General features: G+C 37.8%; 1 protein-coding gene across 7 annotated transcripts in view; it reads left to right on the plus strand.

Moving 5' to 3' along the window:
• The window catches only part of stard8 (StAR related lipid transfer domain containing 8), an 83,733-nt gene that overhangs the window by 62,199 nt on the left and 5,323 nt on the right, over positions 1-16,211 (plus strand). For 4 of the 7 annotated variants that reach the window (XM_077231091.1, XM_077231089.1, XM_077231093.1 and 1 more), the window contains 9 exons: positions 4,297-4,360; positions 4,645-5,957; positions 7,157-7,330; positions 9,121-9,280; positions 9,364-9,562; positions 9,653-9,863; positions 10,111-10,222; positions 10,392-10,613; positions 15,167-15,384. In XM_077231091.1, coding sequence (XP_077087206.1) covers positions 4,297-4,360; positions 4,645-5,957; positions 7,157-7,330; positions 9,121-9,280; positions 9,364-9,562; positions 9,653-9,863; positions 10,111-10,222; positions 10,392-10,613; positions 15,167-15,384 — 2,673 coding nt within the window. The remainder of the gene's footprint in view (positions 1-4,296; positions 4,361-4,644; positions 5,958-7,156; positions 7,331-9,120; positions 9,281-9,363; positions 9,563-9,652; positions 9,864-10,110; positions 10,223-10,391; positions 10,614-15,166; positions 15,385-16,211) is intronic. The other 3 variants (XM_077231092.1, XM_077231090.1, XM_077231094.1) reach the window with 1 other exon arrangement.

Raw genomic sequence — 16,211 nt, forward strand, 5'->3', positions numbered from 1 at the left:
GTGATAAAGCTGCTTGTGATGAGCTTTGATTCATCATGTGACTTTCTCACCACCACCTTTTTGGTGGATGTCGGTGTATTACAAAAGTACAAAATGAACATTAGTACTTAAATAGGTTGGTATATTAACATTATATCAGTTAGGACGAAAAAAAATGTAAAGACAGAAAAAAGGGGAATCACTACACGGCCTAATGTGATTAGTAAACAGCAAAAGGCAATGGTTTAATCACATATGTATGCATTGCTAATTAAATAAATGCGTATGTGTTTCTAAATTAGTACATAAGCCAGTTTCAGTATACATGTATACATTGAATAAAACGGCTTGAGTATTTTAAATACTCAAGTTACCCTGTTTTCCAGTTGAATGTGTGCCATGAAACATGTTAAATGAAACTTTTTTGAAATTGTAAAGGTTTGTTCTTTATGGACATAAGTTCTTAATTTTATTTGTGCAGGTCTTAAAGTCACCATTAAATAAATAATAGACAATTATTATTTTTGACAGAATTTTGCAGTTCTTATTATAAATAATTTGTTCATGCACATATTTTTTTTTCTATATGCCCCTGTAATCATTAATCAAAAACGTTTGCCACCCCTCCCCCCTTCTCTTCATTGACGCATGTCTCGGGTGAGGGTGGGATATAGCCTCCACAACTGACTCAAACGGGGATTCAGATCTGCCTCCATTTAGTTAACAATGCTCAACTTCCTACGATCTAGTCAATTCCCAAGGATGAAATCAAGTACCGCCCTACCATTTTTTTTCTCATTCCAAAAGCCGTTTTACTCGGATACACATCACAACTGGAAAGAAAATACTATTGAAACTTCCATTTCATGCCGACTTTAAAAGTCTTAATCTCAAATTTAATTTGAAACTCTGCTATGACATTGCAAGCACCATGCATAGAATGTTAATTTTTATATTTTGTTTATTATGTGGAATCAAGGTTTTTCCTAGTTAAGATGTTCACACTTCCAACAGCAATATAAAAATCAGTCTCCTTGCAGAATCACTTGTTGTATTGCCCTGAATGTATTCTGGCCACCCGATTGCCCTCTAGCATTGGTGAGATGATGAGCTCATCTGTTGATCTTTTTGCCTCAGCAGGCTACTAGTGCACTTAAAGATCCCTGACTGTATCTGAATTTGCTCCATGCAGAGACTGTCTTAAAATAAATATTAGTTTTTCAAAGAAAGTGTTTCTCTTTGTGAGTTTTGCATAAATGCAACTTTACGCATTACTTGCTGCCTGCATGGGAAGATTCTTGAGACTCCAGAGACAGCAACTGTTAGCTGCTCAACAGTGACTTTTTATAATCGATAAAAATTTTTTACAGAAACTTGCCTCAAGTCTTTATCTGACCGAGTTATCTTGTGCTGTAAATTACTCACAAATCTTATGATAGTTCGATAATCAGTTTTCACACAATATTAGTTGTTTTCATGCCTTTTACATGACATTGCACCATTTCATGCTTTTCATCTTGATCTTTCTTCCTCCCCATATTTCATGAGAACTGTGACTTGTTTGATAATGTGGAACAACCTCTTTAAGTAGGGTTTCCATTTATTTAAGTAGACCTGGTAAACTATTTAACAAACCTGTCTGAGATTGATACCAATTATCTAAAAAGATATGGACAAATAAAACAAACAAACACTTTCTTTGAAAATGTAATTGTACTTCGTTTATTGTACTGAAATCCTACTGAAATGTCACTTGCATAATAATTTAGAACACAGTGTGTGTGTGTGTGTATGTATGTATATATGTGACCCTGGATCACAAAACCAGTCACAAGTAGCACGGGTATATACATATATATACCCAACAATACATTGTATGGGTCAAAATTATCGATTTTTCTTTTTTGCCAAAGATCATGTTCCATTAAGATATTTTGTAAATATCCTACTGTAAATGTATAAAACAAATATTTTTGTGAGTGAATGCAGCAGAATCGCGAACATAAATGGACAACTTTAAAGGCGATTTTCTCAATGTTTCGATTTTTTGCACCCTCAGATTCCAGATCTTCAAATAGTTGTACCTCGGCCAAATATTGTCCTATCCTAACAAACCATACAGCAATGTAATTCATTATTTATTCAACTTTCAGATGAAATTTGACCCATGTGACTGGCTTTGTGGTTCAGGGTCACACATATATACAACTGTGTGTATGTAACATACATATATGTGTGTGTGTGTGTGTGTTTATATATATATGTGTGTGCGTGTGCGTGTGCGTGTGCGTGTGTGTGTGCGTGTGTGTGTGTGTGTGTGTGTGTGTGTGTGTGTGTGTGTGTGTGTGTGTGTGTGTGTGTGTGTTTGGGTTTTTCTTTTTTTGAGGTTTGGTTTTGTCACTATTCTGAATAATCAGAATTTTCTTAATCTTTCGAAAAATAAAATAAAGCTTGCAAGCATGGCGGCAAAAATAGCTATAATGACGCACAGAGCTAAAAGTCTTTGTCAGTGTTTGTGAATGGGAGTGTCTTGCTAGCCTATTGTTAACGCTATTTATCCTTATTGCCTTCCTGCTGATTATTATTCACAAAGAGTAATTAGTTGAATGTGTTGATGTGCACAAACTCACACACTCTTATTATCTGTATCTCAAATGCCACACCGAACACACCCCCTCTTGTTTGTTTGTCTTCTAGAATTAGTTTTGTTCTCTCATGCAGAAAAGGTATTATGTCCAACAGAAATCCTGTGGCCACTGGGCGCCAAACACTATGGTGTGACGATGCGTGTTCGAGAGAGCAAATGGGATCATTGGTGCGAATCGAATACATCGGTCAATACACGCATCAGAGTCAGAATAAGATCACACCAAGCACATTCAGTGCACTAATTAACAGAGAGGGCTGAATACACATGAATGCATCACTTACTCGTACACTTACGAAGCCACTCACTTGAACTCTAAACATACTGATAATCAAATAATTACATGGTGATGAATGACTCTTTACCCTTTAACAAAAGTTCTGCCATATCAGAGCTGATCGGGCGCAGATGGAGGGAGCAGCGAAGTCAACTTCAAATCATGCTAAAAAAGATACATGCGCTGATACATTCATCACTCAGTCAAGTGTGGCATTAATGCAATTCAGCTGGGAGCATCATCAGGGCTCAGTCAACATCAACAAACATGCACTCACTCACTGAATGTGTGCTTGGATAAACTGCTGACAGAAATAACATCAAATAATCTAAATACTGCCCTAAGCCTGAAAAACTGCTGTTAATAGTTGATATGTCCACATTTGCATCACAGTTTGTGGCTTTGTTTTAACCATACGAACATATATGTACTTTAATTAAGCTGACACTTTTATTCAATGTGACTTTGATTAAATAATATACTCATTAAAGAGACTGTCCGCTTGAGGCGATCATGAACTGGTAACATGAATGACCAAACGAAGTTGTATTTACAAGTGCTAAAGTCTGAATTCTAGATAATACATGAGTTGTGACATTGGAAGAGCCGTGCGGATGTGAAACACGGCGGAAACACAGATTTAAAATATAGATAATATCATATTTCTGTAATCCAGAGATTGAGTGGAAAGCAAGTCTATAGTGAATGGAAATATATGATTTGCACATCATTTTAATTTTACATGCTATTTATGCTATATAAAGCAAGAGTAAAGTTTGCTTTATAAAAAAAAGTATAAATAAGTAAAATAAATAAATAATTTCCATTATTTTTAATTCAGATTTTTGGGTTTATTGTTCACAATATAAATATATATATTTTGTTCAGGCTGCCGTCATGTTATGTTTCTGATTTAAATGCGTGAAGTTGTAATAAAGCATATCGGACTCTGAGTTTTCCAGGTGCACTTGAAGGAACCATTTACACCTGGTATTACTATACCAGATTGACCACCGGTGAATGACCACTTGTCTTTGATTTTATGACTATTCAAATCTCTTCCTATGTCAGTGTTTTAATGCTTGTATTATTCATTTATATTTATGCGCCAAGCATATGTTTTACTGAAAGTGAGTTTTCTCTCATATTTGTATGTCGATACTGAAGATGAGTCATGAAGTTTTGTATTTTTGTAAAACTTTCCACATTGTTTCATGGTTGAGTGTTTAAAAATCTAACCTACCACTTTAAATTTAGCAATCAGGATTTTTAACCACTCTGCCACCCTTCCTCTTCAACCAATAATATACATGTACATTTCATGTGAATTTAAACCCTACAGCACTCAAATATGCCCTTCTCTCTCTGTGTGTGTGTGTGTGTGTGTGTTTAGGAGGTTAACGACCCTGAACAAATGTGCTGCGATGAGTTTAGAGGTTCATTTTCATTGTAAACAGGTAAACAAACATGCCGTCCACTCCTAATCCAATTATGTGATCTGATGGTCTGCTGACAACTGCTCTTTGCTTGTCTGTTTTCATTCATTTTGACTTCCACTGGATAGTATCTTGTAAACTTGATTTTAACAATCCTTTTAAAAATGTATCTATGTCCTTGTGTTTATGCTATTTTTAGTAGAGTGAATTCTGGTACTCTTGGTTAGCTACTTTTCTTTTTAATACTTCAAAAATGGAAAAAAAGCTTTTCGTTTTCTAAGTGTGCATGTTTGTGTTACCATCAGCAGAGTGAGGACTCAGAGGAGGATGACGCATGTGCCCTTAGCTCCCGCTGGGCTTTTCAGCGTGAGAGTAAAACTTGGTCCCGTCTCCGCACTCTCTCATCCACCCCTGTCCCCCCTGGCAACCGGGCCTCGACCTTAAGACCCTCGGGTAGTAGCGATAGTGTGCTGAGTGACATCAGTCTCCTAGAAGTCACCTCACTGACCTCTGACCTCAGCGCTAGCAGCTTGAGCTTAGACAGTGCCCGGGAAACAACTTCCCCAGAGGTTGTGGCTTTCAGTAACGTTACGGTGGGTGAAGGTGCATCGTCAGTTTGTGTCTCACTTGGCCAAGATGAGAACGATGACACCGGATCCTCATCTTCCCTGCCGTCCGTAAGAGAGAAGCTGAAGCGCCCTTCTAGATCATTTTTACGAAGGAAAGAATCAATAAAGAAGCGGGATAGTGAGAGAGAGAAAGTCCCAAAGAGCATTTCAACAGTAACTCCACATCAGCCACCCTCAGGTCTGCACTGCACATCCGATGCAAGTTTGCCTGGACAAACCACAAATAAGTTCAGAATCACCAAAGATGAGGCATGGAGATCAAATACAATATGCCGCAGTAATGTTAGCCAGAAAGCCACTTTGCACAAGCCTCACAGAGTGTGCCTTTACCTGGAGGACTACCAGTTAACTTGGGAGATGCCAAAGTTAACCAATCATAACAACAGTAAGAGGAAAGAGGATCGTGTGGTCCACCTCCCTTTTGACCACAAGCCTGGAACCTTCCCCAAGTCTCTGTCAATCGAAAGTGTGTGTCTGGTCTCCGTTTCTCAAAGCCCTGAACATAGTGACTGGGCAGGAGAAGATGGAGACCTTTCATTGGATGAAAGCGTTAGTCGCAGTGGGTCGCAAGATTTTCTTTCAGGTTTTGGGAAGAAAAGAATTTCTATGGGCTCAATTGGAAGCATTTACGACAATGTTTCAGAGACACCGGGCAATCCATGTGACATTTTCGACCCTGGAAAAGAGAAAGCCTTCCAGCACCTGGACGACATTCTACAGCATGTACACGGGCTACAGCATAACATTGACGAATGGTCACGCTCGCTCTGCATTCCGCCGCAAGACCAATCCAATGTGGAGACTGCATCCACAGCAGACACGACATTACCCAGCGGTCTGAATTATGATGAGCAATCCATGTCAGATGTTGGGACGACAGTGAGCGATTACGATAGTGCAGGAAACTCAGTGAATGAGGGAGAAGGAGAAGGAGGAATGAGAGAGAGGAGGGACTCAGGGGTGGGAGCATCACTCACGAGACCCAGCAGGTGAGTAAATCTGATGGTTAGACTTAAAGGTATAGTTCACCCAAAAATTTTAATTCTGTCAGTATTTACCTACCCTCATGTTGTTCCAACCCCGTAAGACCTTCGTTCATCTTCGGAACACGAATTAAGATATTTTTGATTAAATCTGAGAGCTGGATCACTCCTCCATAGGATTCTTAAGGGATTGCAACTTGCCAGCCCCGAAAAGTTATTAAAGATGTCGTTAAAATAGTCCAAGTGACTACAGTGGCTTAATCTTAAGTTTATCAAGCGACGAGAATAATTTTTGTGCGCAAAAACCAACAAAAATAACGACTTTATTTCAACTATTCATTTCCTTCTCTGTGGGCCTCGAGTGAGTTCACTAGTGTAATAGCGTAAGCTTCTGTTGTTGTACGTCACACGCATCACCCACATGACCAGCGTCGGCCAGTAGTGAGCCTACATGTGACGTATAACAACGAAGCACTACGCAATCACACTACGTTAACTGACTAGAAGTCCACAGAGATTGAAATGAGTAGTTGAAATAAAGTCGTTATTTTTGTTTGTTTTTGCGCACAAAAAGTATTCTCGTCGCTTGATAAACTTAAGATTGAGCCACTGTAGTCACTTGGACTATTTTAACGATGTCTTTAATAACTTTTCGGGGCCGGCAAGTTTCAATCCCTTAAGAAGCCCATGCAAGAGTGATCCATCTCTCAGATTTGATCAAAAATATCTTAATTTGTATTCCGAAGATGAACAAAGGTCTTACGGGGTTGGAACAACATGAGGGTGAGTAAATACTGACAGAATTTTCATTTTTGGGTGAACTATCCCTTTAATAGAAAGAGGAAATCCTGGCCTGTCCACACTTGTGAGTGCAGTTAGCACTTATCCAGATCAGGTGTTTCTATTGCTGTGTGGAAGAATATGATTGAGAGAGAGGGATACAGGACACTCAATTTGTCTTTTGTTAAACTGGAGTCTGATGACTTGACAGCTGTGTGTACCTTGAAAGCCTTCTTGCAGCTCATCTGTGTTTGGGATTTGTTTGTTTTTTGTTAGGCTTTTTGTCACATAAAGTTTACATGTGTCCCATACATCTAAGAGAGTGAACTGAGTGAAAGGGCTGCTTTTATATCCATCTGTTCATCCTTTTGTTGTTTTTGTTTTTCTCACTCTTGTCTTTCTTACACCCATTTCTCTATACTCAGAAAGTTGCGTTGGCACAGTTTCCAAAACTCTCATCGTCCGAGCGTGACTTCTGCGTCTTTAGAAATCAACAGGCAGTCGGCCGCCCAACTCAACCTGCTGCAGAAATTCAGCCTCTTGCGACTGACCGCCATCCTGGAGAAACACACGGACACCAGCAAACATGGCTGGAATTGGTGAGATGGCACATTTTCATTCATGCATACATTGTCATAAATGTTATAAAAAACACACAAGATTGTAGCACAAGGCATGTTCCCATTCAAAAAATGTGTGCTGTTGTTGGTGGACACATTATCTGACTCATGAGGTCAGCTGTGGCATTAATGCTCTCTTATGTCTGATGCAGGAAATCTCATTTCTGCCAAAAGTGTTTTTTATTGGCACAGTCAGTTGAGTAAAACAGCTCTAACAGATGCAGTTAAAGGGATACTCCACTTTTTTTGGAAATAGGCTCATTTTACAACTCCCCCAGAGTTAAACTGTTGAGTTTTACCGTTTTTGAATCACTTCAGCCGATCTCCGGTTCTGGCGGTACCACTTTTAGCATAGCTTAGCATACATCATTGAATTGGACAAGACCATTAGCATTTCTCACAAAAAAATGACCAAAGAGTTTCGATATTTTTTCTATTTAAAACTTCACTCTTCTGTAGTTGCATCGTGCACTAAGACCGACGGAAAATGTAAAGTTGTGATTTTCTAGGCGGATATGGCTAGGAACTATTCTCTCATTCCTGCGTAATAATCAAGAAACTTTACTGCCGTACCATGAGTGCAACAGGCGTAATGATATGACGAGCTGGGGACTATTTTCAGGCGCTGCGTCATATCATTGCGCCTGCTGCACTCATGGTACGGCAGTAAAGTTTCTTGATTATTACGCAGGAATGAGAGTCTAGTTCCTAGCCATATCAGCCTAGAAAATCGCAACTTTACATTTTCCGTCGGTCTTAGTGCACGATGTAACTACAGAAGAGTCAAGTTTTAAATAGGAAAAATATCGAAACTCTTTGGTCATTTTTTTTTGAGAAATGCTAATGGTCTTGTCCACTTAAATGATGTATGCTAAGCTATGCTAAAAGTGGTACCGCTAGAACCGGAGATCGGCTGAATGGATTCAAAAACGGTAAAACTCAACAGTTTAACTCTGGGGGAGTTGTAAAATTAGCCTATTTCCAAAAAAAGTGGAGTATCCCTTTAATGACAGTATATTTGTCTCTCTATCTGTTCCCCTACTGGCTTTTTACTGCTTATGAAGATTACATTTCATATCTACCTCTGCCAAATTACAGTTCTATTCATGTACACACAAACACACACACACTTTAGTTCTTTAGTCATTTTTATTTGGCAATGATTGCTGGAATGAAGTGTAAATTGGTTTATATTTTTTGCATTTGTCCATTTTAAACTCCAGCTTCAGGAAAGCACTTCTGATGAGAAGCTTATAGGTCTATCAGACAGTCATGGCTCGCAGATCTAAAAGATTATTCATTTCATTCTGCACCAGTCACTGAGGAGGAATTATCTTTCCCCATTCGTCCATTGACACCTCACTGTCAAAGGCCTGCATCTGTGTCAGTGTCATGGGCAGCGAACAGATCCAATTTTCACAGGGTTTATACATACTGCAATTCCATTTGCTCTTGCTCTCTCACTACAGCCTGCTGCCCTGATATTGAGTTTATCTTGCAATGATGTGACATTTCAGGTTTTATTGTGGACATCCACGTATTGAATTCTTTCACTAGTGTCCTTATAAAACCTCCTTTTCTCGTTTATACATTTTCTCGCTTATAAGCACATAATCAATTAAATTATATAATAAAAAATGTAATTTAAATAAAAGTAAATGCATAATTGAATTCATTTATGTTGGGTCTCATCTCCCTGTTCAGTTATCATTGTATGAGTCATTAAATAAAATAAAATGTATTTTTATTTTTTCTCTGTTGTTGGTCAGGGTCGTTCCAAAGTTTATGAAACGTTCCAAAGTTCCAGATTACAAAGATAAACATGTGTTTGGCGTTCCGCCGATAGTAAACGTCCAGCGAACTGGTCAGCCCCTGCCTCAGAGCATCCAGCAGGCAATGAGATACCTACGCAGCCAGTGTCTAGAGAAGGTTTGTTTGCAAGCAAACGCACACATGCTCACACACCCTCAACCACACCAACGCAGCTTCTTATCTCTAATTCCTCTCTACAGGTGGGAATATTCCGGAAATCAGGGGTTAAATCCCGGATCCAGGCCCTCAGACAGCTCAATGAGAATTCCCCTGATCATGTGACCTACCAGGGCCAATCCGCCTATGATGTGGCTGACCTGATTAAACAGTACTTTAGAGATCTGCCTGAACCTGTGCTCACCTCCAAGCTTACAGACTCTTTTCTACATGCATATCAGTGTGAGTGACACACACAGTCTCACACATTTTGAACACATCATTGCTTCAGTAAGCTTTACAACTCTCCCCCACGTGTGTATGTCTGTGTAGTCGTTCCAGCAGAGCAGCGTTTACAGGCCGTGCAGGCAGCCGTGATCCTGCTGCCTGATGAGAACAGAGAGGTTCTACAGACGTTGCTCTATTTCCTCAGTGATATTGCATCTGCGCAGGAAAACCAGATGACTGCAGAGAGTCTGGCTGTCTGTCTCGCACCCTCCATACTGCACCTGAATGCCTCCAAGAAAGATGGAGCTTCACCAAGGTGTGTGTCATATTTTGCCTCCATGGCTGGTCCCCACAAGAAAAGCGATTTAATGTAAGTTGATGGAATGTAAACATCATAACAGAATGGAATCAAAGATTACAACCAGTTTTTCCAAAACAACTAATAGTAACAGCATTCAAAATGTCCTCCAATCTCTCTCAGAACAGTTTTTTTTGTTGTTGTTGTTGTTGTTGTTTTTTGTCAACTTTTTATTTATTTTTATTTATGTTCGGTTTGGTTAAAGGCTCATGAGCAGGAAAGGCGGAGACAAGCCAGTCCAAAAGGACTTAAGTGAGAACATGGCTGCCACACACTGCCTTAGTCACATGATCACGGAATGCAAGAAGCTGTTCCAGGTAGCCACATTTTAATTTCTAATGTCATTTTTTGCATCCATTGCAGGCAAAACATTTAAAGTCTTCTTGCATATTTAGTATACATTAACAGTGGCAGGAATTAATTTTGGGAACAGGCAGCAGCTCGTTTTTGCACTGATCAGCTTTCTGTCCTGGTTTCTTTTTGCAGATCCCACATGAAATGATGCTCCAGTCTAGGAATTCTTATGTGGCAGCTGATGCCCAGCCATTGCCTCTGCACGGGTTCGGAGTGAATGCCCTGGGCGAGCCTGTGGATTATCGGGCGTACCTGGAAGACAATATTCAGTGTCTTCTCAGAGAGGCATCTGAGCGGAGTAAAGGCTGGCATCATGCCCATGGACCCGACAACACTGAACTGGCTTATAAAAAGGTAGAGATACAGACATATCCTCAGAAGAGTCTCTCTAGAACTTTAATTACATAATATAATTACATTATTTATTTATTTATTTATTTATTTATTTATTCATACATACATACATATATATATATATATATATATATATATATATATATATATATATATATATATATATATATATATAATATAAATAATACACACACACACACTTGTAATCACTACTTATAAATTAATATAAGCAAATTAGTTGGTTTTTTTTGCTGCTATACTTGAGACTTTTGTGTAAACACTTTTGTGCATTAGCTAATATATTCTTTGAGTTTGCTGTAAAATCGTTTTTTACAGCTTCAAAAGACATTGTTACAGTTTCACACAACATATGCAGGTGAAATGTGATACACTCTTAAAGTCGCGATGAAATGAAAGTAGTTACATACATTTGAGTTAAACGTATTATTGAAAAATACATGTGTAGTGCCTTGGTTCAGTCTAGGGCTGTCAAAATCGCTCAAAAATGACGTTCGAATATTCCCTCTGAAAAACACACATATATTCGAACTATTCGAATATCTCGTTGCGCATTTTTTCAATGACGTGCATTACGTCAATAACAGGACAAATTAATACAAAGAGACATAACTACTTGTAAAGGTAGTTTATTTAAATTTAAACACATTTAACAACGAATTACCTACACAAAAACAAGTAAAACAACTAATGGCAAAGACCGCAGACCTCACTCTCGCTTGCTATATCTAATCAGTCAGTACAGTACACTAATGTTTCTGTTTAACGTTAAATAAAATGATGCATACAATTCCGAGAAATGTGACAACGAACTTTTACCCTGAGGTTCATAAAAAATAAAGTGCTATTACAAATGAAAAAGGCTACTTACATTATTTGGTGCTTGTATTAAAAAAAGGAAGAAAAAAAAACTTACATAGCTTGCATACAACTTTATCTCGCGGCTCCACAATTTTACCATCCACCGACCAAATTCCAAAGTACTTCCAGACATGGCTTTTTAGATTTTGGGGGGTTAAAATCAATTTCTCTGCTGCGGTCGAGTTGGGCTCTGCACTTTCTGCCATCTTCCATGTAAATCAACTTTCAGCAGTGACGCTGTGCCAGTGCGACTCCCGTGACCTGTTCCTGATCCTTCAGGTAGCGCGCGCACGCCTCCGCTACCGCGTTTTTTCCCCCCACATTCGAATATTAATTTTCACCTTCGAATTTCTGTTTTTTAAAACTATTCGAATATATATTCGAATTTAGAATATTTGTTGACAGCCCTAGTTCAGTCCAAGATGTTGCTTGGATAGAGACAGATCTGACTGCAAGCTTGAGACAGACTGCAAGAAACCAGACTAGATGATTTGAGAGGTCCGACACTCGAGAGAAGTCTGTCTTTTCACTGGAAGATTGAGAAATGACATTTTTATTAAAAAATTAAAAAATGAATTTTAACAAAAATTAAACATGAATTGAGAGAGAGATTAACTAAACTCTTTAACTAAAACTACAAAGTGATGAAAAAAATAATTATGAATATAAAAATAAATTAGTAAAATAAATAAAATGAGTATAAATACACCTCTGCAACTATTGGTGAGTGAGCAGCACTTGAAGAAAAAGGAGCACTCTCAGCAACTCTGTGAAAGAGGAATGGATAAACATGAGGCAAGGATAGATACAAATACATTTCCAGGTCACTAAATATAATTTGGAGTGTGGTTGAATCAATTTAGAAATGATTAAGAAATGGAAAGGAGCATGGCACAGCTGTAAATCTACCTATGGCAGGCTGTCCTCAACACAGTGACTGTGCATGAAGGTTACAAGCTTTATATAAATAAATATGTTTTCCCTCTTTATTATTATAGCATAAAATTGTCTTGAATTCTTTAATGTCCATTAAAAAGACTTGGAAGGTGTTCAGTTTAATTCCCTCAACCAATATGCATGACAGCTTCTTTTTTTTTTCACTAATGACATAAGGTCTTAATTGCTTTTAATGTGAATGAGTTATTTTCATTTTGACGGCCATCTAAAACCATGCACTGCAACACAGTAATGGTTCAGAAATCACTTAATGATTTTTGCCGTTCTTATGGACATTCAGAATCTACCTCAGGTGTCTGAATCATTAATAAACCACATTCATCACACATTCATAAGGGAGGTGTTTTTAATACTTTTTTTCTGTAAATGTTATTTACATTTCAGTTAAACAGCTTTAGAGCAGATTATGATAACAATTAGACTTTGCAGAAGAGTGAAAGCAAATTAAGAATTAACATGATTATATTACATAATGGTTTTGAAACCTCTTTGAAACCCTATTTAATTGCTGCTGATTTTATCTTGTTGCTAATGACAAAGCATTCTGATAATTCCAGTGTCTGGAACGATTCCCAGTCATACCCTTGACATATTGTGTCAGAATGACAATAAATTTTTTTTTAATGTAATTAACTGTATTATTAGGAAAATTCTTAACAAATACCTATGTTTCAGTTTTACAATTTATTTTAGAAAGTATGTGGCTGTTAAAGGCAATCAATGCACTCAAAATGGATTGATGATATTTTTTTGTTGCCGTTTCTTTTTGTCAAATAGTTGGCCAGTTACCATCAGCCAGCAAGGCTGAAGCGTACATGCCCACAGTAGAAAGATGTACCCTTCTTGTCTCTTGCCACCTACACGAAAGACTGTGGATATGCAAAGATGGTGCACTCGAATTACTTTGAATGGGAGAAACTGCAAAACACAATATGGTGGAATAAGTCCCGCCTTCTAAGTAAAAGAGCCAATCGCCAATTGGTAAAGTCATTGCGTCACTGCAGTTGCCGTTAGAAGCTCCGATTGTTATAGAAACTAGGGCTGCAACAACTAATCGATAAAATCGATTATAATCGATTATGAAAATCGTTGTCAACGAATGTCATTATCGATTAGTTGGTCTGCTTACGTCACGGGGAGCGTTTACTGGTACGCACACACACGCAAGGTCTCTCTCCCTCAGGCGCTCTGCCGAGCGCGCGCTACACGGTTTGGAGCAGTCTCTTCTGTCTCGTATGCTGCGCGCTCTAGATTTCGGGAGTTTGAACTAATTCGCGGGCATCAGGGAGCCGCAATCAATATGCGGGAGACTCCCGGGACTTCCGGGATGTCGGTATTTTGTCTCGAGCATCAGGTTGTGCAATCAGTTCGCTCGCAACGTAAGTGATGGATTAAAATAGCGCTACCGCAGAAATAGGTTAAATTAAAACGATCTTTACAAAGTGAAGCACTAAATATAAAGGCAGTTAATAACAGCAGCAGTAAAATATTGTTTTTTAGTCACTGTACTCAGTGGTTTTCAGCGAATGCTTGTGCACTAATGCATAATTTCTTCTGTCCTTTACTCAAGCCTGTTAGCTTGCTGGGTAACGTTACCTCCATTCCGTTCTCTTTTTATAGCATTTGTCTACTAAGTTTTAATTGTTTTTCAAACGCGATCTACTGTGGCTCTACGTTCACACAATTGTTTTCAGTCTTTCTATATTTATTTAATCAATTTATCCTTATATTATTCTTTTATATATTATATATATAATATATATTATATTCTTTATCCTTATATTCCTTATATATAATTAATTTTAAATAAAAATTAAATGAATTATATATTTTAGATGTTTTTAGTTTGTTTTTAGTTCAGATATTCACATCTGAACAACATGTCTGTGTAAATTTGTTTTAACAAAAATTTTGTTAAAACATAATATGTTGGATATCATTTTTTTAACAATAATCATGTTTGTCAACTTGCCATCAGCAATTATCATTAAAAACAATGCAAATATTGATATTAGTAAAACTCAATGTGTGGCTTTTGCACTTTTTAAAGTACACTTTTACACATAAATACCCTGATTTACGGTTTTATTTAGTTATAATAAAAAAAAAATCTAATTTAATTTCTATCCGATTAATCGATTAATCGAAAAAATAATCGTCCGATTAATCGATTATCAAAATAATCGTTAGTTGCAGCCCTAATAGAAACAGTCAGTGTTTTGAGACGCCCGCTTACATGTGCACTGGCTGGTCCAGCCTGAAAAAAACTTTTCTTTTTTGGGGCCATGATTTCAGCATTTAGAAACACAATTTATGAGAAAGTTGTTGTCAGATTTCATTGGGGATTTCAAATATGAAATTTAATCGTAAACTTTGTGAACAGCTTCGGAAAATTTTACGCTTTCCCATTCAAAGAGATGGGAGCTGTACCGTAGTTGCATGACTGAAATAGCTGCCTGAGAGGCGTTTCAAAGATGGCCGCCGAGTGTAATGACTTGCCTGAAAGAGACTTTGCTTGCACTCAGGGGAATGAGATTTTAAAGCATGTGGAAGTTCACTCTGTCTTCTCTTAGATTAATCTGCCAATATCAGATGCCCAAGCACCATGAGAACAGTTGGCACAACTGAGTTTAGACCATCTGCCATCAAATCGCCTGCTAAAATGGTCTCTCTTAGATTCAATGGGCTCACTGTGGCGGTCTGCTGGTTGTTTGCAGGTAGGAGATGGGCAGCCAATGCGTCTATGGCGCGTTTCGGTGGAAATAGAGGCGCCTCCTGCTGTGGTGCTGCAGCGTGTTCTGCGAGAGCGCCACATGTGGGATGAAGACCTTCTACACAGTCGAGTCATTGAGACTTTGGAAAACAACACCGAGGTTTTCCATTACATCACAGACAGCATGGCTCCACATCCACGGAGAAATTTCATAGTGCTCAGGTACACAGTTACAAAAAACTCTTTTAGTGTGATCAGTTTGATTCTTTATTGTGCCAAATCCAAACTCTAATGGGATCAAATAAGAATCTGCCTAGGATAAGTAAGATCTGGATTTCTATGCAGATTTTTTGGGGATCCTATTAGAATCCTTAAGGATTGTTGGTTCCAAACTGATTCTTTAGAAATGCTGTTTTTTCTCTCTCCTGGATATACCCTTAAGGTACTTATGTAAAATGTTCAATGTGTGTGTGTGTGTGTGTGTGTGTGTGTGTGTGTGTGTGTGTGTGTGTGTGTGTGTGTGTGTGTGTGTGTGTGTGTGTGTGTGTGTGTGTGTGTGTGTGTGTGTGTGTGTATTATAGGTGTATATAAAGCCCCTCGTTATCCAACACAATATTCAAAGGCTTCCCGATATAGGCTTTCTGATATTTCTATAGATTTCCGATAGTTATTGAATTCTGTAACTACAGTAATTCTGCTGTAGTTATGACAAAGTGTTTTGTCAGATTTCTGAGTAGAATAATGAATTACATGAATACCACAAATCATTTTGTGATTTCAGACGTTTCAAGAACAGTATTTCCTTCAATAAAAAATAATTATTGAGAGGGTGGGGGGGGGTGCATATTTTTATTTAATTCTTTTTTTAAAATATTAATTATTATATGAGAAATTTATTTTTTTAGTGTTTTTAGCATTTCAGTTTTGATTAGAATTTGATTGTTAATATATTAATAATAGTTTAAATATTTAACGGAATGTAATATTTTTTTATACAAATATTTTATTAATTATTAATAAAATATTAATTTAAAGGTTTTTTTGTCAGA

The sequence above is a fragment of the Siphateles boraxobius genome, unplaced genomic scaffold, assembly GCF_051911475.1.
Source record: "Siphateles boraxobius isolate OS27281-9 unplaced genomic scaffold, OSU_SipBor_1 16, whole genome shotgun sequence".
In the NCBI taxonomy this organism is placed as follows: Eukaryota; Metazoa; Chordata; class Actinopteri; order Cypriniformes; family Leuciscidae; genus Siphateles; species Siphateles boraxobius.